Source organism: Coregonus lavaretus, assembly GCF_964263955.1.
Source record: "Coregonus lavaretus genome assembly, contig: HAP1_SCAFFOLD_2004, whole genome shotgun sequence".
Lineage (NCBI taxonomy): Eukaryota > Metazoa > Chordata > Actinopteri > Salmoniformes > Salmonidae > Coregonus > Coregonus lavaretus.
In genome coordinates, this window is record NW_028161811.1 from 1 (window position 1) to 18,106 (window position 18,106).

The window sequence follows — 18,106 nt, forward strand, 5'->3', positions numbered from 1 at the left end:
TAACAGCCTGCGTTGAGCTGATATTTCCATAACTCATTATAATGTCACTCAGTAAATTGTGCTTATAATATACAAATGATACAGAAACACATCAAAACATCCAATATAATATATGTGGCTAACCCAGATGCTCTATTATACAGTGGGGGAAAAAAGTATTTAGTCAGCCACCAATTGTGCACCAATTGTGCAAGTTCTCCCACGGCAGGTAGCTTAGTGGTTAAGAGCGTTGTGCCAGTAACCGAAAGGTCGCTGGTTCTAATCCCCGAGCCGACTAGGTGAAAAATCTGTCGATGTGCCCTTGAGCAAGGCACTTAACCCTAATTGCTCCTGTAAGTCGCTCTGGATAAGAGCGTCTGCTAAATGACCAATTATTTTATTATTAAAAAGATGAGAGAGGCCTGTAATTTTCATCATAGGTACACGTCAACTATGACAGACAAAATGAGAAAAAAAAATCCAGAAAATCACATTGTAGGATTTGTAATGAATTTATTTGCAAATTATGGTGGAAAATAAGTATTTGGTCAATAACAAAAGTTTCTCAATACTTTGTTATATACCCTTTGTTGGCAATGACACAGGTCAAACGTTTCTGTAAGTCTTCACAAGGTTTTCACACACTGTTGCTGGTATTTTGGCCCATTCCTCCATGCAGATCTCCTCTAGAGCAGTGATGATTTGGGGCTGTCGCTGGGCAACACGGACTTTCAACTCCCTCCAAAGATTTTCTATGGGGTAGGAGATCTGGAGACTGGCTAGGCCACGCCAGGACCTTGAAATGCTTCTTACGAAGACACTCCTTCGTTGCCCGGGCGGTGTGTTTGGGATCATTGTCATGCTGAAAGACCCAGCCACGTTTCATCTTCAATGCCCTTGCTGATGGAAGGAGGTTTTCACTCAAAATCTCACGATACATGGCCCCATTCATTCTTTCCTTTACACGGATCAGTCGTCCTGGCCCCTTTGCAGAAAAACAGCCCCAAAGCATGATGTTTCCACCCCCATGCTTCACAGTAGGTATGGTGTTCTTTGGATGCAACTCAGCATTCTTTGTCCTCCAAACACGACGAGTTGAGTTTTTACCAAAAAGTTATATTTTGGTTTCATCTGACCATATGACATTCTCCCAATCCTCTTCTGGATCATCCAAAAGCACTCTAGCAAACTTCAGACGGGCCTGGACATGTACTGGCTTAAGCAGGGGGACACGTCTGGCACTGCAGGATTTGAGTCCCTGGCGGCGTAGTGTGTTACTGATGGTAGGCTTTGTTACTTTGGTCCCAGCTCTCTGCAGGTCATTCACTAGGCCCCCCCGTGTGGTTCTGGGATTTTTGCTCACCATTCTTGTGATCATTTTGACCCCACGGGGTGAGATCTTGCATGGAGCCCCAGATCGAGGGAGATTATCAGTGGTCTTGTATGTCTTCCATTTCCTAATAATTGCTCCCACAGTTGATTTCTTCAAACCAAGCTGCTTACCTATTGCAGATTCAGTCTTCCCAGCCTGGTGCAGGTCTACACTTTTGTTTCTGGTGTCCTTTGACAGCTCTTTTGTCTTGGCCATAGTGGAGTTTGGAGTGTGACTGTTTGAGGTTGTGGACATGTGTCTTTTTTACTGATAACAAGTTCAAACAGGTGCCATTAATACAGGTAACGAGTGGAGGACAGAGGAGCCTCTTAAAGAAGAAGTTACAGGTCTGTGAGAGCCAGAAATCTTGCTTGTTTGTAGGTGACCAAATACTTATTTTCCACCATAATTTGCAAATAAATTTATAAAAAATCCTACAATGTGATTTTCTGGATTTGTTTCTTTTTAAGTGGGAGAACTTGCACAATTGGTGGCTCACTAAATACTTTTTTTCCCCACTGTACTCTATGGGCGAATCTGGAGAATCTCCATTGAAAATGCTTTTAGGCCAGACCTGCAGTAGCCTTCATCTGCTTGGGAAACCGGCCCTATATGCACTGAGTATGCACCAGTACACCATTTACAAACCATTCCCTACACATTACAAACTGTTCCAGGGACTTTTGAGTGACTTCATAACTTATTGCCACAACAGTTCATATCTGGGTGAATAGATCTTCTGGTGAATAACACAACAGTGTCAGTACCTGATGAAAGCTCACTGGCATACTCAAACAGGAAGTGAAACCTCTTTCCTACTGTGTGGTGTGTGTGTGTTTTCCTCTATGAGTTGCTCCATGTTGACAGGGCCCTGACACTCCCTATGATCTCCCTGTCAGGTGTCTCCTCTGCTGCGATCAGTAAGGACGAGAGGCCCCTCTCTTCCCAGACACCCACAGGACTGCCTGACTGGCATACTAATGAACCCCAATGGGTACAGAAAGGAGACCTGCACTGAAGACACACAGTGGCGATGCATCACGTGGGGGCAGGTGGGCCGAGGACCCACCAAAATGCCGGAGATTTGCATGCAATTCTGTTATTTAATGTCACAACAATATACTGCATCATATCAGTTAGCAAACAATTTATTTTATTTTTTAAATGGCTTGATCTAATAAAGCATATGCGGTTACTTTCCCATTGTATTATCACTTTCCCATTGTATTTTGGTTTTGGTACATTTTTGTTGAGTAAGGCAGCTCCAAAATGCAGCTATTTCAGTCTCGCTGAGAGGAGAGAGAGGAGAGAGAGGATAGAGAGAGAGGAGAGAGAGGAAAGAGAGGGAGAGAGAGGAACGAGAGAGAGAGGAGAGAGAGGAGAGAGAGAGGAGAGAGAGGAGAGAGAGAGAGAGGGAGGAGAGAGGAGAGAGAGGAGAGAGAGAGAGAGAGAGAGAGAGAGAGAGAGAGAGAGAGAGAGAGAGAGAGAGAGAGAGAGCAGAGAGAGAGAGAGCAGAGAGAGAGGAGGACCTGCACTAAACACACACAGCCAAAAGAGCAGAGAGAGAGGAGAGAGAGGAGAGTGGGGAGAGAGAGGAGAGAGAGGAAAGAGAGAGGAGAGAGGCGAGAGAGAGGTGAGAGAGAGGGGAGAGAGAGGAGAGAGGCGAGAGAGAGGGGAGAGAGAAGGACCTGCACTGAAGACACAGCCAAAAGAGGAGAGTATACTGTATATATAGAGAGGACATGTATCAAGCATCTCAGAGTCGGAGTACTGATCTAGGCTCAGTTTTTCCCTGTCCATGTAATCTTATTCTTTGTGATCTAAAAGGGAGAACTGATCCTTAATTAGCTCTCCTACTCTTAGGTGCTTGATAAATCCAGTCCCTGGACAGTACACTAAGGAGAGAGAAAATACACTCACCATAAGAATATCCTAAACTCCTAAAACATAACTATAACTAATTATAACTCCAATATAACAACAAACTCTAAGTGTCTGTGTTTATGGCTGTACAATAGACAGCTGATTGGTTATTTAGGAGGTCCCAGTGGTCCTCCACACCAGACAGTTAGACTGGGCTGGTCTCATAACAATGCATAGACTACCCTCATTAACATTTCATAGTCTTCTACTCAATTAACCACCAATAGGAATTGACAGAACACTTGGCTGACAGTTACAGTGTCATAACCAGGAAATGTTAATATAATAATAATAATAATAATGTTCTGGTCTGGGTGCTCTGCTATGAGGGTTGACACAGTTAGATGAGGGTAACTGGGAGTGGACACACATGGAAAGATACACACACGCGCACACGCGCGCACACACACACACGCACACACACACACGCACACGCACACACACCCACACACGCACACGCACACACACACACACACACACACACACACACACACACACACACACACACACACACACACACACACACACACACACACACACACACCAGTAATTAGGGCAGCAGACTCATCAAGTCTGTGTCCCAGATCCAAATGGCATCCTATTCCCTATGGAGTGCACTACTTTTGACTAGGGCCAATAGGGTAGTGCAAGTAGTGCACTATATAGGGAATAGTGTGCCATTTGGGATGCATGCCAAGCCTCATCCATATTCATGAGGTGTAGGGGTAACACATCACCTACCACACGTATTTTAATTGCAAATCCAGACGGACAAAGCAGACTTTAATTGAACTATTCTTCAGTGTGTCGCCGCAGATAATTTGTGACTAGACACAGTTTTCAGTAGGAGGGGAGGGCGTGTGTGTGTGTGTGTGTGTGTGTACTAATGTTGGAACGTTACTTTAGCTGAAACTGTACACTGAACAATGGGACTGTTTGGGTCCTCCAGAGATTGTATAGATTCTCCAGACAGACTCTATGTTCAGTATGTAGGACAGCAGCCAGCCCTGTTGACTCCAACACCAATCTTACACCAGACAGATAAGGATCTTGCTCTCTCAATTCAATGGGGCTTTACATTGTTTACATTGCCAAAGCAAGTGAAATAAACAATTAACAAAAGTGAGCAGACACAAAACAATATAAACCAAAAACGATTCAAATTGAACAGTAAATATTGGACTCAAAAAGGTTTAAATAAGACAGACAAGTGTTATATTATCAGCTATGTACAGTGTTTTAGAAATGTGCAACTCTCTCTCTCTCTCTCTATGTCTTACCGTCTTTGCCCTCATCTTTGTTGTGTTTCTTCAGCCACTCAATGTTCTTCCTGATGGCTTCCAAGTAGAGCTCAGACTTGCCTGGGTGATCTAAAAGAGAGAGGGAGGGAAGGAGAGAGAGAGAGATAGAGAGAAAGAGAGTGAGAGAAAGAGAGGGAGAGAGGGAGAAAGAAAAAAAGAAAGAGAGAAAGGAGAGAGAGAGAGAGAGATAGAGAGAGAGCGGGAGAGGCAGAGACAGAGACAGAGACAGAGGGACAGAGAGAGAGAGAGAAAGAGAAAAAGTGTTAGTGTGTTCTCAGATGACCTATCAGAGATGGTAGATTAGATCAGCACTGGCGAAGCAGAGCAGAGATTTAACTCTGCTGCACTTCCTGCATCGAACAGCAGCCATTTTGGGTCTATATTACAGTTTTAACCCTCCCGTTGTCCTAGGGTCAAAATGACCCGCCACTGTGTTGAACCAACTTTATTTAATTTTTATATTTTTGGGATTATTTGTGAGAAGGAGGCAGTGATACTTTCTTTAAAGTCTCACTGCCTCCTTCTCACAAATGATCCCCCAAAATTAAAAATTAAATAAAGTTGATTCAACACAGTGGCGGGTCATTTTGACCCTAGGACAACGGGAGGGTTAAAGCAGCCATTTTAGGTCCATATTACATTCTTATATAGGAGCCATTTTGGGTCTATATTACAGTCTTATAGCAGACATTTTGGGTCTATATTACAGTCTCATGTTGCCCTCAAATGCTCCTCGCAAGTGGGAAATACGAGGTTCCAACTGGGTTATAACCACTTGAACGACCCTCACAAGTTCGGCATTCAGTGTGTATATTACAGTCTTATAGCAGCCATTTTGTAGATATAGTAATGTACTAACTGAGGTGCGTTCAACAAGGGAAATAGTTTGCGAACGTTGGCTAATGTTAGCTAACATATTCCATTTGTTTTGTGTTAGGCACGACTGTTCGCTAACGTTAGCTAACAGTCTGAGAAGATAGTGTGCGGCGAACGTAAGTGTCTGTTTCGTGTCTTAACTGCCTCTAAAAATAATCAAGTGGCCATATAGACGTTCTACTATATTTAGTAGCAATAGCTAAGTCATTTTCAGTTTGAATATTGTCGCTAAAAGCCAGAGTAATCCTTACAAAAAGTAGCTGTTTGATGTTTCATGGTAACATTTTGAAATGTTCATTCAAATCATTCAACTGAAAGTGTTACTCTGGCAACATGTTCGCTGCAAACAGAAGCCTTGTTGAACTCGCCTCTGGTCTCGGTGGACGGCGCTTCTTCCTTGGTTGAGTCTTTCAGGTTCTCATACTCCTTCTGCATCTTGGCCGCCTCTGCCTTGGTGTTGTCATCGTCCTCTGGGGTCTTCCCTGCAACACAGACACAACAACAGTCAGTTACCACCAACCCAACTCAACCCGACTAAACCCAACCCAACTCAACCCCAACCCCACCACACCCGACCCAACCCCACCACACCCGACCCAACCCCACCAACCCCAACCCAATCCAACTCAACCCAACCCCACCACACCCAACTCAACCCAACCCCACTACATCCAACCCAACTCAACTCAACTCAACCCAACCCAACCCTAACCCCACCACACCCAACTCAACCATCCCAACCCAACCCCAACCCCACCACACCCAACTCAACCATCCCAACCCAACCACACCACACCCAACTCAGCCCAACCCCACCACACCTAACCCAACACAAACTTAAAGGGGAAGTTCAGTATTACACGACCTGCCTGAGCAAAGTACCCTTACCTTAACCTTACATTTACCTTAACCTTTCCCTTAACTATACATCAAAATAAAAAACAAAGAAGGGAATAATGAGAAGTACATCGACTGGGCAATATTTACCTGACACTAGTCACCGAGCCACCGTGAGGTCAATCAGGTGGAATGATATGAGGAGGACAGGTGACTGGGTGATATTTACCTGTAGGTGTGATGATGCCAGGTTTCCCCAGTGTTTTCCCCAGCTTGTTCTTGGTCTGCAGAGCGATCATAGCATCCAGGTTCTCTACAGGAGGATAGACATATAGAGGTTAGACAGGTCTCCACAACACCACTCATTCAGTACACAGTCTATATTCTCTATTTCTCCGTTCCTCTTTTTCCTTCCTTCTATTTCTCCCCTGCTCCACCTCTCTCCTCTCTTTCCACAGCACTACCCATTATTTCCTATCTTCTCTATTTCTGTTCCTCTCTGTCTTTCCTATCTCTTCTACACTCCCATTTCTCCTTTTCATTCCAGAACACCACTCATTATACTATGAGGGTCCTGATTCCAGAAACCCGCTCATTATACTATGAGGGTCCTGATTCCAGAACACTGCTCATTATACTATGAGGGACCTGATTCCAGAACCGCTCGTTATACTATGAGGGAGGGTCCTGATTCATCTATTCAACAGACACTCCACGTCTAGTAACCAGCTGAACTGTCCAGTTGATACTAAATACAGCTGTTCTGTGAAACGGCCAGTTCAGAGAGCGCTCTCTCTCTCTCTCTCTCTCTCTCTCTCTCTCTCTCTCTCTCTCTCTCCCTCTCTCTCTCTCTCTCTCTACTGTAGAGATGGCTCTGTGTCACAGCCCCCGTGTCCTGCTGTTAGTGACCTTTACCCCCCCCCTCTCTATCTCTCTCTCTCTCTCTCTCTCTCTATCTTTCTCTCTCTCCTTTATCTCCCTAAGGCATATCAGTTGTGTGTAACAGAGGTGACTCATCCCTATCCACAATCACGGGTCACTGCGGACACAATGGCCCGTTGCCTGGCAACCCATAATTCCATCCCCACGTCTCCACGGAACCTAAACATAATGTCGTCGGGGTTGCCAAGGAAACCCCCGTCTATTACGTAATGTATTCAATTTGGTCTTTATTATCAGTGTGTGTTATCTTTGTCCTGCTGTCTAAACGACACTAGTCACCGAGCCACCGTCAAGTCAATCAGCTGGAAGGATATGAAAAGGACACGTCACTCAATAGCAACGCACATAGATACACCGCAACATGACGCACCAGGGTAAAGTAGAGCCATATATAGCTGGAGATCTCAATACATGACTCTGGAGATTGTCTAACTAACATTACCGGTGTAATGTATGTAAGTGTCTCTAAAAGGGTCTCCAGAAATGTTGTGATGACAATAAATGAGGTGGTATCTGCTTTGTAGGGTATTGGTGATGTTGGTGTTGTGTGAGGTTCTCAGCAGGAAGCACAGCGCAGGAGATCAATAGGTCAATAACTGATCAGAGGTTATTACCGGAAGTATTGATTGGTTGTGTTAAATGTTGTATGTATGGACCTGGGTGGCTGGGATCTGTTATTGTGGTGGGGCACGCACACACACACATACACACACACACACACACACACACACAAATAGACACAAAAACATTCTCTCTCTGTTTCTCTCTACACAATCACTACTCCAGCACAACAGAATATCTAAAAAGGTTCCACTGCCTATCATTTCAATTCAATGACAGAAAACTTAAATACCTGTCTGTCTGTCTATTTGTCTGTCGGTTACTCACACTCAGCCAAAATGTCACAGAAAGATAAGAAAAAGATGCAAACAGAACATCACAGTGTGTGTGTGTGTGTGTGTGTGTGTGTGTGTGTGTGTGTGTGTGTGTGTGTGTGTGTGTGTGTGTGTGTGTGTGACCCTCATAAATCTGTAAAAGCGAGGGTCGTTCCTGTGACATTTATCTGTCTGAACAGAGGCACTATGCTCCACTGCACAAACAGATAACACACACACACACACACACACACACACACACACACACACACACACCCACTACCACCACCAACAGTCAAGTCACATCCTGGATATAAGCTGTGACATAGATAAAAATCTCTGATATATAGATGATTAACTGATATGTGTTTTACCAAGGTAGTATATAGATGTTATTATATAGATAATAATCTGTTTTACCAAGATAGGAGACTCCCTCTTCAGGTGTGATGGTTCCATATTTCACCATCATCTTGACAAAGTCAATCAGAGTCTTCATGATAGTGATCAGAGTCTCTCTCTCCTGGGCGTCTTGTTCTGGAAACATCACACACACACACACACACACACACACACACACACACACACACACACACACACACACACACACACACACACACACACACACACACACACACAGGTGTGTTTGTTTGTGTGTGCATGTGGTGTTTGTGTGTGAGAGAGAGCTGGCATGCTTGGGTATGTTTGTGTGTGCATGTGTGTGTATGTGTGTATGTGTGTGTGTGTGTGTGTATGTGTGTGTGTGTGTGTGTGTGTGTGTGTGTGTGTGTGTGTGTGTGTGTGTGTGTATCTGTATTCCTACCTGAGTCTAGACTCTTTAGCAGATGGTAGAAGTTGGGGAAGTACTGAAGGTCCTGAAGACCATCCTCTGGGCTCAACTCATTTCCCTCATTTCTCTCTCCCTCGCTCCTCTCCTCCTCCTCCCGTTCTCCCTCGCTCCTCTCCTCCTCCTCCCGTTCTCCCTCGTTAACTCTATCCCAGGTGTTATCCACTGTGTCATCAATGGCCGCCTGATCTTCATCATCTTCTTCATCGTACCGACGGTTGGGGGACCCAGTAACATCCTGGGAGGAGAGAGGAAGAGAGTTAGACAGCATCATCATCACCGTCACCATCACCACCGTCACCATCACCATCACCATCGTCACCATCACCATCACCATACCAGTGTCTGATGGGAGGCATTCTGAGAATCGAAAAATTCTCAAATGTTGTGCAACTAAATTGGCCTTGTATTTAATTGAATTTAGCCTTATCCCAGATCGTACCATGCTAGCGTCGGGATTATCGTCATCCTGGTCACCCCGGGTTATGGGATAGTCCACTCCCAGGTCCTCGATCTCATTGTTCTTTGCGTTCTTCGTGATGAGGTCCTGAAGAGCCTCGGCTACCTCGTATTCCAGACTGTCTGCCTGGCTGTCTGTTATCTGGTGGAGGAAAGGAGGTTGAGAGGGAGGGATCGAGAGAGCGAGAGCAGGAGAGGGAAAGAAAGATAGAGAGAGAGCAGAGAAAGAGAGAGCGAGAGAGAGAGAGAAAGCAGAGAGAGAGAGAGAGAGAGAGAGAGAGAGAGAGAGAGAGAGAGAGAGAGAGAGAGAGAGAGAGAGAGAGAGAGAGAGAGAGAGAGAGAGAGAGAGAGAGAGAGAGAGAGAGAGAGCAAGCTCTTCAGTAAGTGCATCACTCACTATAAGAGGGGGATTCCATGAATCAACCCCACTGTGAACTGTTAATCACAGTCTCTGATTCACACAACTACACACATACACCAGAAACAGGCTGGCCATAGGGAAGTTCAGGCAAATGCCAGATGGACTCGTCCATCTTTAGCCCAGTGGGCTGGTCTAAATTGGGTTTTGTTTTGGCAGAATTATCATTATTTGACCAATAATGGGGGCCTTGAGGGAAACAATGGGCTGTGTTAGTAATGCCCAGGCCGATTTATGGTCCCGGTCCGTCCCTGACTTACAGTGTCCATCAGGGTTGGGATCATGAAATGTTTTATTCAGTCAATTCAGGCAGTAAAATAAACATTTCATTCCAATTCCAATTTTTCTCAATGCTTCCCTATGAGATTTTTGTTTTACAATTGAATTTCAGTTTACTTCCTGAACTGACTGAATTGAAAAGTAATTGATCCCAAACCTGATATCCATTTGAGGGAAGGCCAGAAACATTGACTATCACACAAGAACGTTTTGGGAGCCATTTCTGTCTTCTGTTTTTGCCAGACAGCTGGACCTACCAGGCCCAGTTTGAGCAGCTTGGAGACAATCCTGTCAAACACCCCTCTGTCGTCCTCCTCGTAGATCTTAGTAGCGATCTTCTGGACGATGTCTTCAGCCGTTAGAGGGGTACCATCCACCTGCCTGAAGCTCTCTGGGTCATCTGCAATCACAACCAAGGACACGACAATATAAAAACACCTATGTGGTTGTGTGTTTGAGTTTGTGTGTGTGTGTCCCACTGGGTGCAACACAGATCTGTCAGTTATGAATGAGCTGCAGGCTCCTCTCCTCTCCTCTCCTCTCCTCTCCTCTCCTCTCCTCTCCTCTCCTCTCCTCTCCTCTCCTCTCCTCTCCTCTCCTCTCCTCTCCTCTCCTCTCCTCTCCTCTGCTCTCCTCTCCTCTCCTCTCCTCTCCTCTCCTCTCCTCTCCTCTCCTAAATCTTTCTGTGCTCACTAGGTTTATCCCTGTGCCAGTATGACTCTTATGTAACAAACTAAAACGCTGAGACTTAAGGCTGTATGTAGCAGTAGCAGACCAGGAGACAGATGGCCAGCACACACACACACACACACACACACACACACACACACACACACACACACACACACACATTGCAAATAGTCCAACAGCAACAACTCTCAAGTTATGAAACTGAAAATAACTCAACCAGGTTTAGCTGAATCGTCACTACGTTAACATCACAGTACTTGTTTTCCTCTGCCTCTAAATAATATAAGAGAAGGGGTGTATCTGAGCCATATAGACCCCATACAGAGAGGATGTGTTGTGTGATCATACACAACAAAACAAGCTAAACTAGGTAGAACTCAACACTCAACAGTACATGTTCATAACAGTTCACTACAGGTCATTCTCTTTCTTTAGATCAAATAAAAGATGTGCCTCCAGGCTGATCTACTGAGAATACGGTATTCAGGCTGATCTACTGAGAACACAGTATCCAGGCTGATCTACTGAGAATACGGTATCCAGACTGATCTACTGAGAATACGGTATCCAGGCTGATCTACTGAGAATATGGTATCCAGACTGATCTACTGAGAATATGGTATCCAGGTTGATCTACTGAGAATATGGTATAACTGATGAGGTGCCTTAGTTTCAGAGCCAACAGCAGTACAGTACAGTAGAGTAGAGTACAGTACAGTAGAGTACAGTAGAGTACAATAGAGTAGAGTAGAGTAGAGTACAGTACAGTACAGTACAGTACAGTACAATACAATACAGTAGAGTAGAGTATAGTAGAGTAGAGTACAGTACAGTACAGTACAGTACAGTACAGTAGAGTACAATACAATACAGTAGAGTAGAGTAGAGTAGAGTAGAGTACAGTACAGTACAGTAGAGTACAATACAGTAGAGTACAGTACAGTAGAGTAGAGTAGAGTACAGTAGAGTACAGTAGAGTACAGTACATTAGAGTACAGTAGAGTACATATGAGGCTATTTTTTCATACACTAAGAATATAACCTTGACCCAGATCCTGAGAGGAGAGAGACTTGGGGTCAGACCATAATGTCTCTATTCCCTTTATAGTGCACTACTCTTGACTAGGGTTCATACAGCTCTTGTCAAAAGTAGTGCACTACATAGGAAATAGGGTGCCATTTGGGATGCAACCCATCAGCTCCTCTGAGAGGATCAAGAGGGGCCCCCTGATTGAATACTTCACATAAATCCTTCCATATAGATTCCATTCTTTGAAGTGATCTGATCTGACATGACTGGATAGGTGAAAACCATGTATTGGGGCCTGTGCATTCACCTGTCCGACCATGTTAGATCAGTGATTAGGTGAAGGAAGGGAAGAAGGAAGGAAGGATTCAAGACGTATTTGAACAATGCCCTTCTTTTCTGTATGGTACCTGACATTTGACCCCAAGTCTAAAACAGTAGTTAACTGCTTCCCCGGAACTAGGTCGAGATTAAATACTGAGTCTGTGAGAGACGGGCTGTGTCCCAAATGGCACCATATTCCCTATTTTATACACTAGTAGTGCACTATATAGGGGATAGGGTGCCATTTGGGAGGTACTAAGTGTCTATAGTCTCCTGTAGCGATGGAGGAAGAGGATTTAAGGCTTGTAGCTTAGCCTTAGCACTTCCACTGTCTCAGCCAACAGCCTGGGGAGAGATAATCCTCTCTCTCTCTCTCTCTCACTCTCTCACAGCAGCGCAGGGCCTCAGACCTGACCTCACTATAGAGGGATCAGACACAGGGAAGAGCCCTATCAGACACACAGGCTCAGAGCCAACAGGCCCAGACAGGACAGGAAAAAAGACAAAGACAGGGACCCTTTGTCTACCTGGAACCACCAGAACAGCTTTGTTTAGAAACATTCAGATTTGGTCTATAGGTCAACCATAGTTATATACAGTAAAGAGTCAGTCCAAGAGTCTGTCCAAGAGGCCATTAATGTAACATTCGGTCTGGTTAGGGACAGAAGACAAAGTCAAATACCCCTAATAGGTTCACAATATAGTCTAATAGCTCACTGAGCTTAAAGGCATAACCTTGCGGAGATAATGATAGTCGTACTTGCTGTAGTACATTCATAAACAGACTAAACTAGATACCTTGGTACTAACTGTAGAATAAACAGACTAAACTAGATACCTTGGTACTTGCTGTAGAATAAACAGACTAAACTAGATACCTTGGTACTTGCTGTAGAATAAACAGACTAAACTAGATACCTTGGTACTTACTGTAGAATAAACAGACTAAACTAGATACCTTGGTACTTACTGTAGAATAAACAGACTAAACTAGATACCTTGGTACTTACTGTAGAATAAACAGACTAAACTAGATACCTTGGTACTTGCTGTTTTCCATCTTGGTTGAGTCATAGTCTTCGGCTAGCCGGCGGTTCTTGGTGGAATCTGATTCATCTGGGAAGTAAGGCTCCTCCTCCAGGCTCTCTCTGACTGGTGTCTCATTGGTCTCTTTTGACCTTTGACCTTCGGCCAGGGACTTGAGCAGAGTGAAGTCATCGTTCTCTTGCTCTGGCTCCGCCTCCTTCACCTCTTTAGGCTCCGCAGCAGATTTGGTGTCTGAGGGGGAGAGGGAAATATTTAAGAAGCTATACGAAGCTTCTGCCTCTGGGGTTGCTCCTCTTGAGCCAAAAGGAGTCCATTCTATGGAGAGAAATATTGTCCAGAAAGGGCACACCTACCCTCACCCCATACATTGTTAGCCTAAAACTGAGGATTTGTGTGTTTTCATCAACTAAACTTCCATAGTGTGTCTTTAAATAGAGAAGCCAGCAGCCAAACCACCTTGTATCACTCTGCTGGCTTTCCTCTACAGCTAAGCAGGGTTGGGCCTGGCTGGCTTTCCTCTGCAGCTAAGCAGGGTTGGGCCTGGCTGGCTTTCCTCTGCAGCTAAGCAGGGTTGGGCCTGGCTGGCTTTCCTCTGCAGCTAAGCAGGGTTGGGCCTTGCTGGCTTTCCTCTGCAGCTAAGCAGGGTTGGGCCTGGCTGGCTTTCCTCTGCAGCTAAGCAGGGTTGGGCCTTGCTGGCTTTCCTCTGCAGCTAAGCAGGGATGGGCCTGGCTGGCTTTCCTCTGCAGCTAAGCAGGGTTGGGCCTGGCTGGCGTTCCTCTGCAGCTAAGCAGGGTTGGGCCTGGCTGGCTTTCCTCTGCAGCTAAGCAGGGTTGGGCCTGGCTGGCTTTCCTCTGCAGCTAAGCAGGGTTGGGCCTGGCTGGCTTTCCTCTGCAGCTAAGCAGGGTTGGGCCTGGCTGGCTTTCCTCTGCAGCTAAGCAGGGTTGGGCCTGGCTGGCTTTCCTCTGCAGCTAAGCAGGGTTGGGCCTTGCTGGCTTTCCTCTGCAGCTAAGCAGGGTTGGGCCTGGTCAACCCCTAGATGGGAGACCACAAGGACTAGTGAAATTCAGGGTCCATATTCATAAAACATCTGGGAATAGGAGTGCTGATCTAGGATCAGTTTTGCCTTTTAGATTATAATGAATAGACACTTTATGATTTATTTTTATTTTTTATTTTACCTTTATTTAACCAGATAAGCCAGTTGAGAAAAAGTTCTCATTTACAACTGCGACCTGGCCAAGATAAAGCAAAGCAGTGCGATAAAAACAACAACACAGAGTTACATATGGGGTAAACAAAACATAAAGTCAAAAATACAACAGAAAATATATATACAGTGTGTGCAAATATAGCAAGTTATGGAGGTAAGGCAATAAATACGCCATAGTGCAAAATAATTACAATTAGTATTAACACTGGAATGATAGATGTGCAAGAGATGATGTGCAAATAGAGATACTGGGGTGCAAATGAGCAAAATAAATAACAATATGGGGATGAGGTAGTTGGGTGGGCTAATTTCAGATGGGCTGTGTACAGGTGCAGTGATCGTTAAGGTGCTCTGACAACTGATGCTTAAAGTTAGTGAGGGAAATAAGAGTCTCCAGCTTCAGAGATTTTTGCAATTCGTTCCAGTCATTGGCAGCAGAGAACTGGAAGGAATGGCGGCCAAAGGAGGTGTTGGCTTTGGGGATGACCAGTGAGATATACCTGCCGGAGCGCATACTACGGGTGGGTGTTGCTATGGTGACCAATGAGCTAAGATAAGGCGGGGATTTGCCTAGCAGTGATTTATAGATGACCTGGAGCCAGTGGGTTTGGCGACGAATATGTAGTGAATACGGGGCCTGAGCCACGGACTGCAGTAGGTGGTCTTGGAACCGTTTATTTTATTATGATCCCTATTAGTTGTTGCACATGTAGCAGCTACTCTTCCTGGGGTCCACACAAAACATAAAATACATGTATAGGGTGTCCAATCAAAAACACACATTTTAATATGTTAACTGTGTAGATAATTGTCTAAGAAAACCAATGGTCCAAACATTATGTCTCTATAATAATCCGTTTAAAGGTTATTGGAGTTTTTACCCTTGTAGGATGGCCAAAATTAAGGTGACTGAAACAATGGAGCCAGAGAAAGAAAGTGGTCAAACATCAGGAAAATGGCATCGCGTCAGCTAGGCTGGATTCTGTGCATGAATTAAGGCTACTGGCTACTTGACAGGCTCACTTTCCTGTTGAACTAGTCATCTTTCTTCTCCAATCCACAGGACATAAAACAATATAGAGGTAAGATGGATATAGATTTTGAGACATGACATGTAGTATTTTCATATCTTAGTATACGCTTTTCATATTAATTCGAAATTCCTGTTCTCACAAAAACAAGCATATCTCTGTGAAATGTCAATGAAGCACTGAGCGTATACCAAGCTTTTTATTTTCAGCCTTTTACATTAAATTCAGCTTGTGGCTAATTTTGCTTTTTGTGACCGGTGGAAACAACTTTCAAGACGATGACCACAAATTACAAAATACTACCTGCCCCACAGTTTGGGAACCACTGTGTTAGAGAAAGACCCCACTGAACGATTAAAACATGAATAATCATATTTGTATTGGTAAAATTAATGTAATTAATTTAACATAAGGAAGTTAAATTTGATCAGCAAAGCGAGTTTTCACCAACTCTGGGCTGAGTGGGTGGACACCCTACACAGTACAGAACAGTTAAAGGTAAGAACAACACCAGACCATACTGCATTATATTGAAAAATAAACAGTTATATATTGTGAAGACACCAAGAGACAACAAAAATATTTCTGACACACTATTCACATATACTGTACATATTCAAATGTATGTAATAACAATACTGATTGATTGGCTGTGAAGTATCCGCTTACCTGCAGAGTCCACTGCAGCTTTCACATCATCTGCCTCTGCAATCTGTGGAAAAGAACATAAACAGTGTAAACATTTATTTATTTGTTTACTTTTGCTCCAGTCTGGTTTGATATGACGTTGTTGACGTTTGAGAACTCTCCCCTCCATAAAGTTTATTTGACATAATATTAGTTGGGAGATAGCACCGTGGATAGTTTAGAGAGAGAGAGAGAGAGAGAGAGAGAGAGACAGAGAGAGAGAGAGAAGGAGAAAGAGAGAAAGAAAGAGAGAGAGAGAGAGAGAGAGAGAGAGAGAGAGAGAGAGAGAGAGAGAGAGAGAGAGAGAGAGAGAGAGAGAGAGAGAGATAGTTTACCTGCTCCTGGATAGGTCTCTCCTCAGTCAGTTGTCTGTTGTAAACTACAGCTTTATCTGCAGGGAAAATAAAACCACATAATAATAATAATAATAATAATAATAATAAAAATAATAATAATCATTATCATCATCCTCATCATCATCCTTATCGTCTTCATCATCATCATCATCACCACCATTCACTATCACATCTTCTGAGACATCTAAAAGTTGTCATTTAGGTAGAAACAAATGTAGGACCAGCTAACCTGACTGCTTCAAATCATAACCTTAACTTGTGAAAAACCGATCTTAAATCAGTGTCTAAAGGCAACTTTCTCCTATGAACCACAGAGAAAACCACTGACTTGAATTTGAGGGGTACAACATCATCAGGGTATTTTTAAGTTATGCCTGCTTGGTCATGTGGGGCTAGTGTATTCATTTAATTTGTTTAATTTAGGTTCATGTGGTTTATTGATGAGAAAGAGGGTATAGTCTATGGCTACAGTGAGTCCCAACTCCCGACCCAACAGGACACAGCAGCGTCATAATCGGTTTAACAAACAAAAGATTAAACTGCGTTGGAAATAAAACGCAATCAGCCTTACGTCGCATGCAACCGACACACGTCAAAACCTCTTTGTTGTTATTTTACTGCTCTATTTCACTGTTATTTCCTGCTCTATTTTTACTTGAATTTGCGTTTTATAATGTTTAAATATCCTTTACAACGTCTTTAAAGGTTTTAAATATAGCCTAGGCCTAGTTAAAATGCACTTTAAAAGTGGGCTATAGGCCTAGCAAACTAAAAATATTCACACAAACCAGTCACTACAGATGTAGGCTACAAGCAGGCCATGCACTCACCATCCTCGGCAGGCGTGGGGAAAGCAGAAATCTGGGAGACAGTCACAGCAAAAATCCCGAGCAGGAGAACTCCCATTCCTTTTGACGCCATTCTGAAATAAATATCCAGGCTGTAGGCTATTTTCCGGTAGATTACACCCGGTCCTAGCTCTTGTGGGTGTTGTGTTGTGTGGATGGTCCACCCGGCGATAGCGGTCACAAACTGCTGGATGTTTGGACAGCTCCGCTCTTCCCTGCTGGTGGTGCTGAAACTGAAAACCGGGCTGCGCTCTGACTGTACCCGCTCTGGCTGTTCCTCGGGCGGGGAGGGGCTCTCCAAATCTCCACTCTCCTCTGGTGCTGATGGAGCTGTTAACAAGCCGCGGTGCTGAAAGCAGGACACTTGCTATAATTAACACGAGATAGATAAACTGCCAGGCTCGTAGTCTCTAAGCTCCGTGTGAGCTCTAACGAACTCACCTGCCGTATGCCGATGGTAGCAACCCGAAACAACACGATCTCTCTTTCTCTCTCTCTCTCGCTCTCTCTCTCCCTCTCTCACTCTCTCTGCCGGACCAAACCGTGGAGGAGGAGAGCGAAATGAGTATCCGCCTCTGATCGTGCGTCCTGCACTGTACGCCTTAGCTTTTTATAACCGATCTCTACTGTGGGCTGTCCCATTTTGCCCCCCGTTGGAATAAGATACAGACATACATACACAACAAGTCAACATGGTTGTGCCCAGAGCAGCGTTGTGTTTCAGATGTGTTCCATGTTCCCTAGCCCCAGTTCATCTCCTGCTTTATGATCCTTATGC

General features: G+C 44.3%; 1 protein-coding gene across 1 annotated transcript; it reads right to left on the bottom strand.

Annotated features, from left to right (window-relative positions):
- Positions 1-4,554: 4,554 nt before the first annotated feature.
- LOC311120040 (secretogranin-3-like) lies at positions 4,555-17,832 on the bottom strand (the record flags this gene model as incomplete). The annotated part of the gene is made up of 11 exons (XM_084194669.1): positions 17,311-17,832; positions 16,460-16,515; positions 16,107-16,149; positions 13,188-13,427; positions 10,366-10,508; positions 9,395-9,553; positions 8,929-9,190; positions 8,526-8,642; positions 6,518-6,601; positions 5,820-5,933; positions 4,555-4,644 (listed from the first exon to the last, which is right to left on the bottom strand). Coding segments are annotated over exons 1-11 (1,399 nt in total), but the record flags the coding sequence as incomplete, so codon positions are not given.
- Positions 17,833-18,106: the final 274 nt, after the last annotated feature.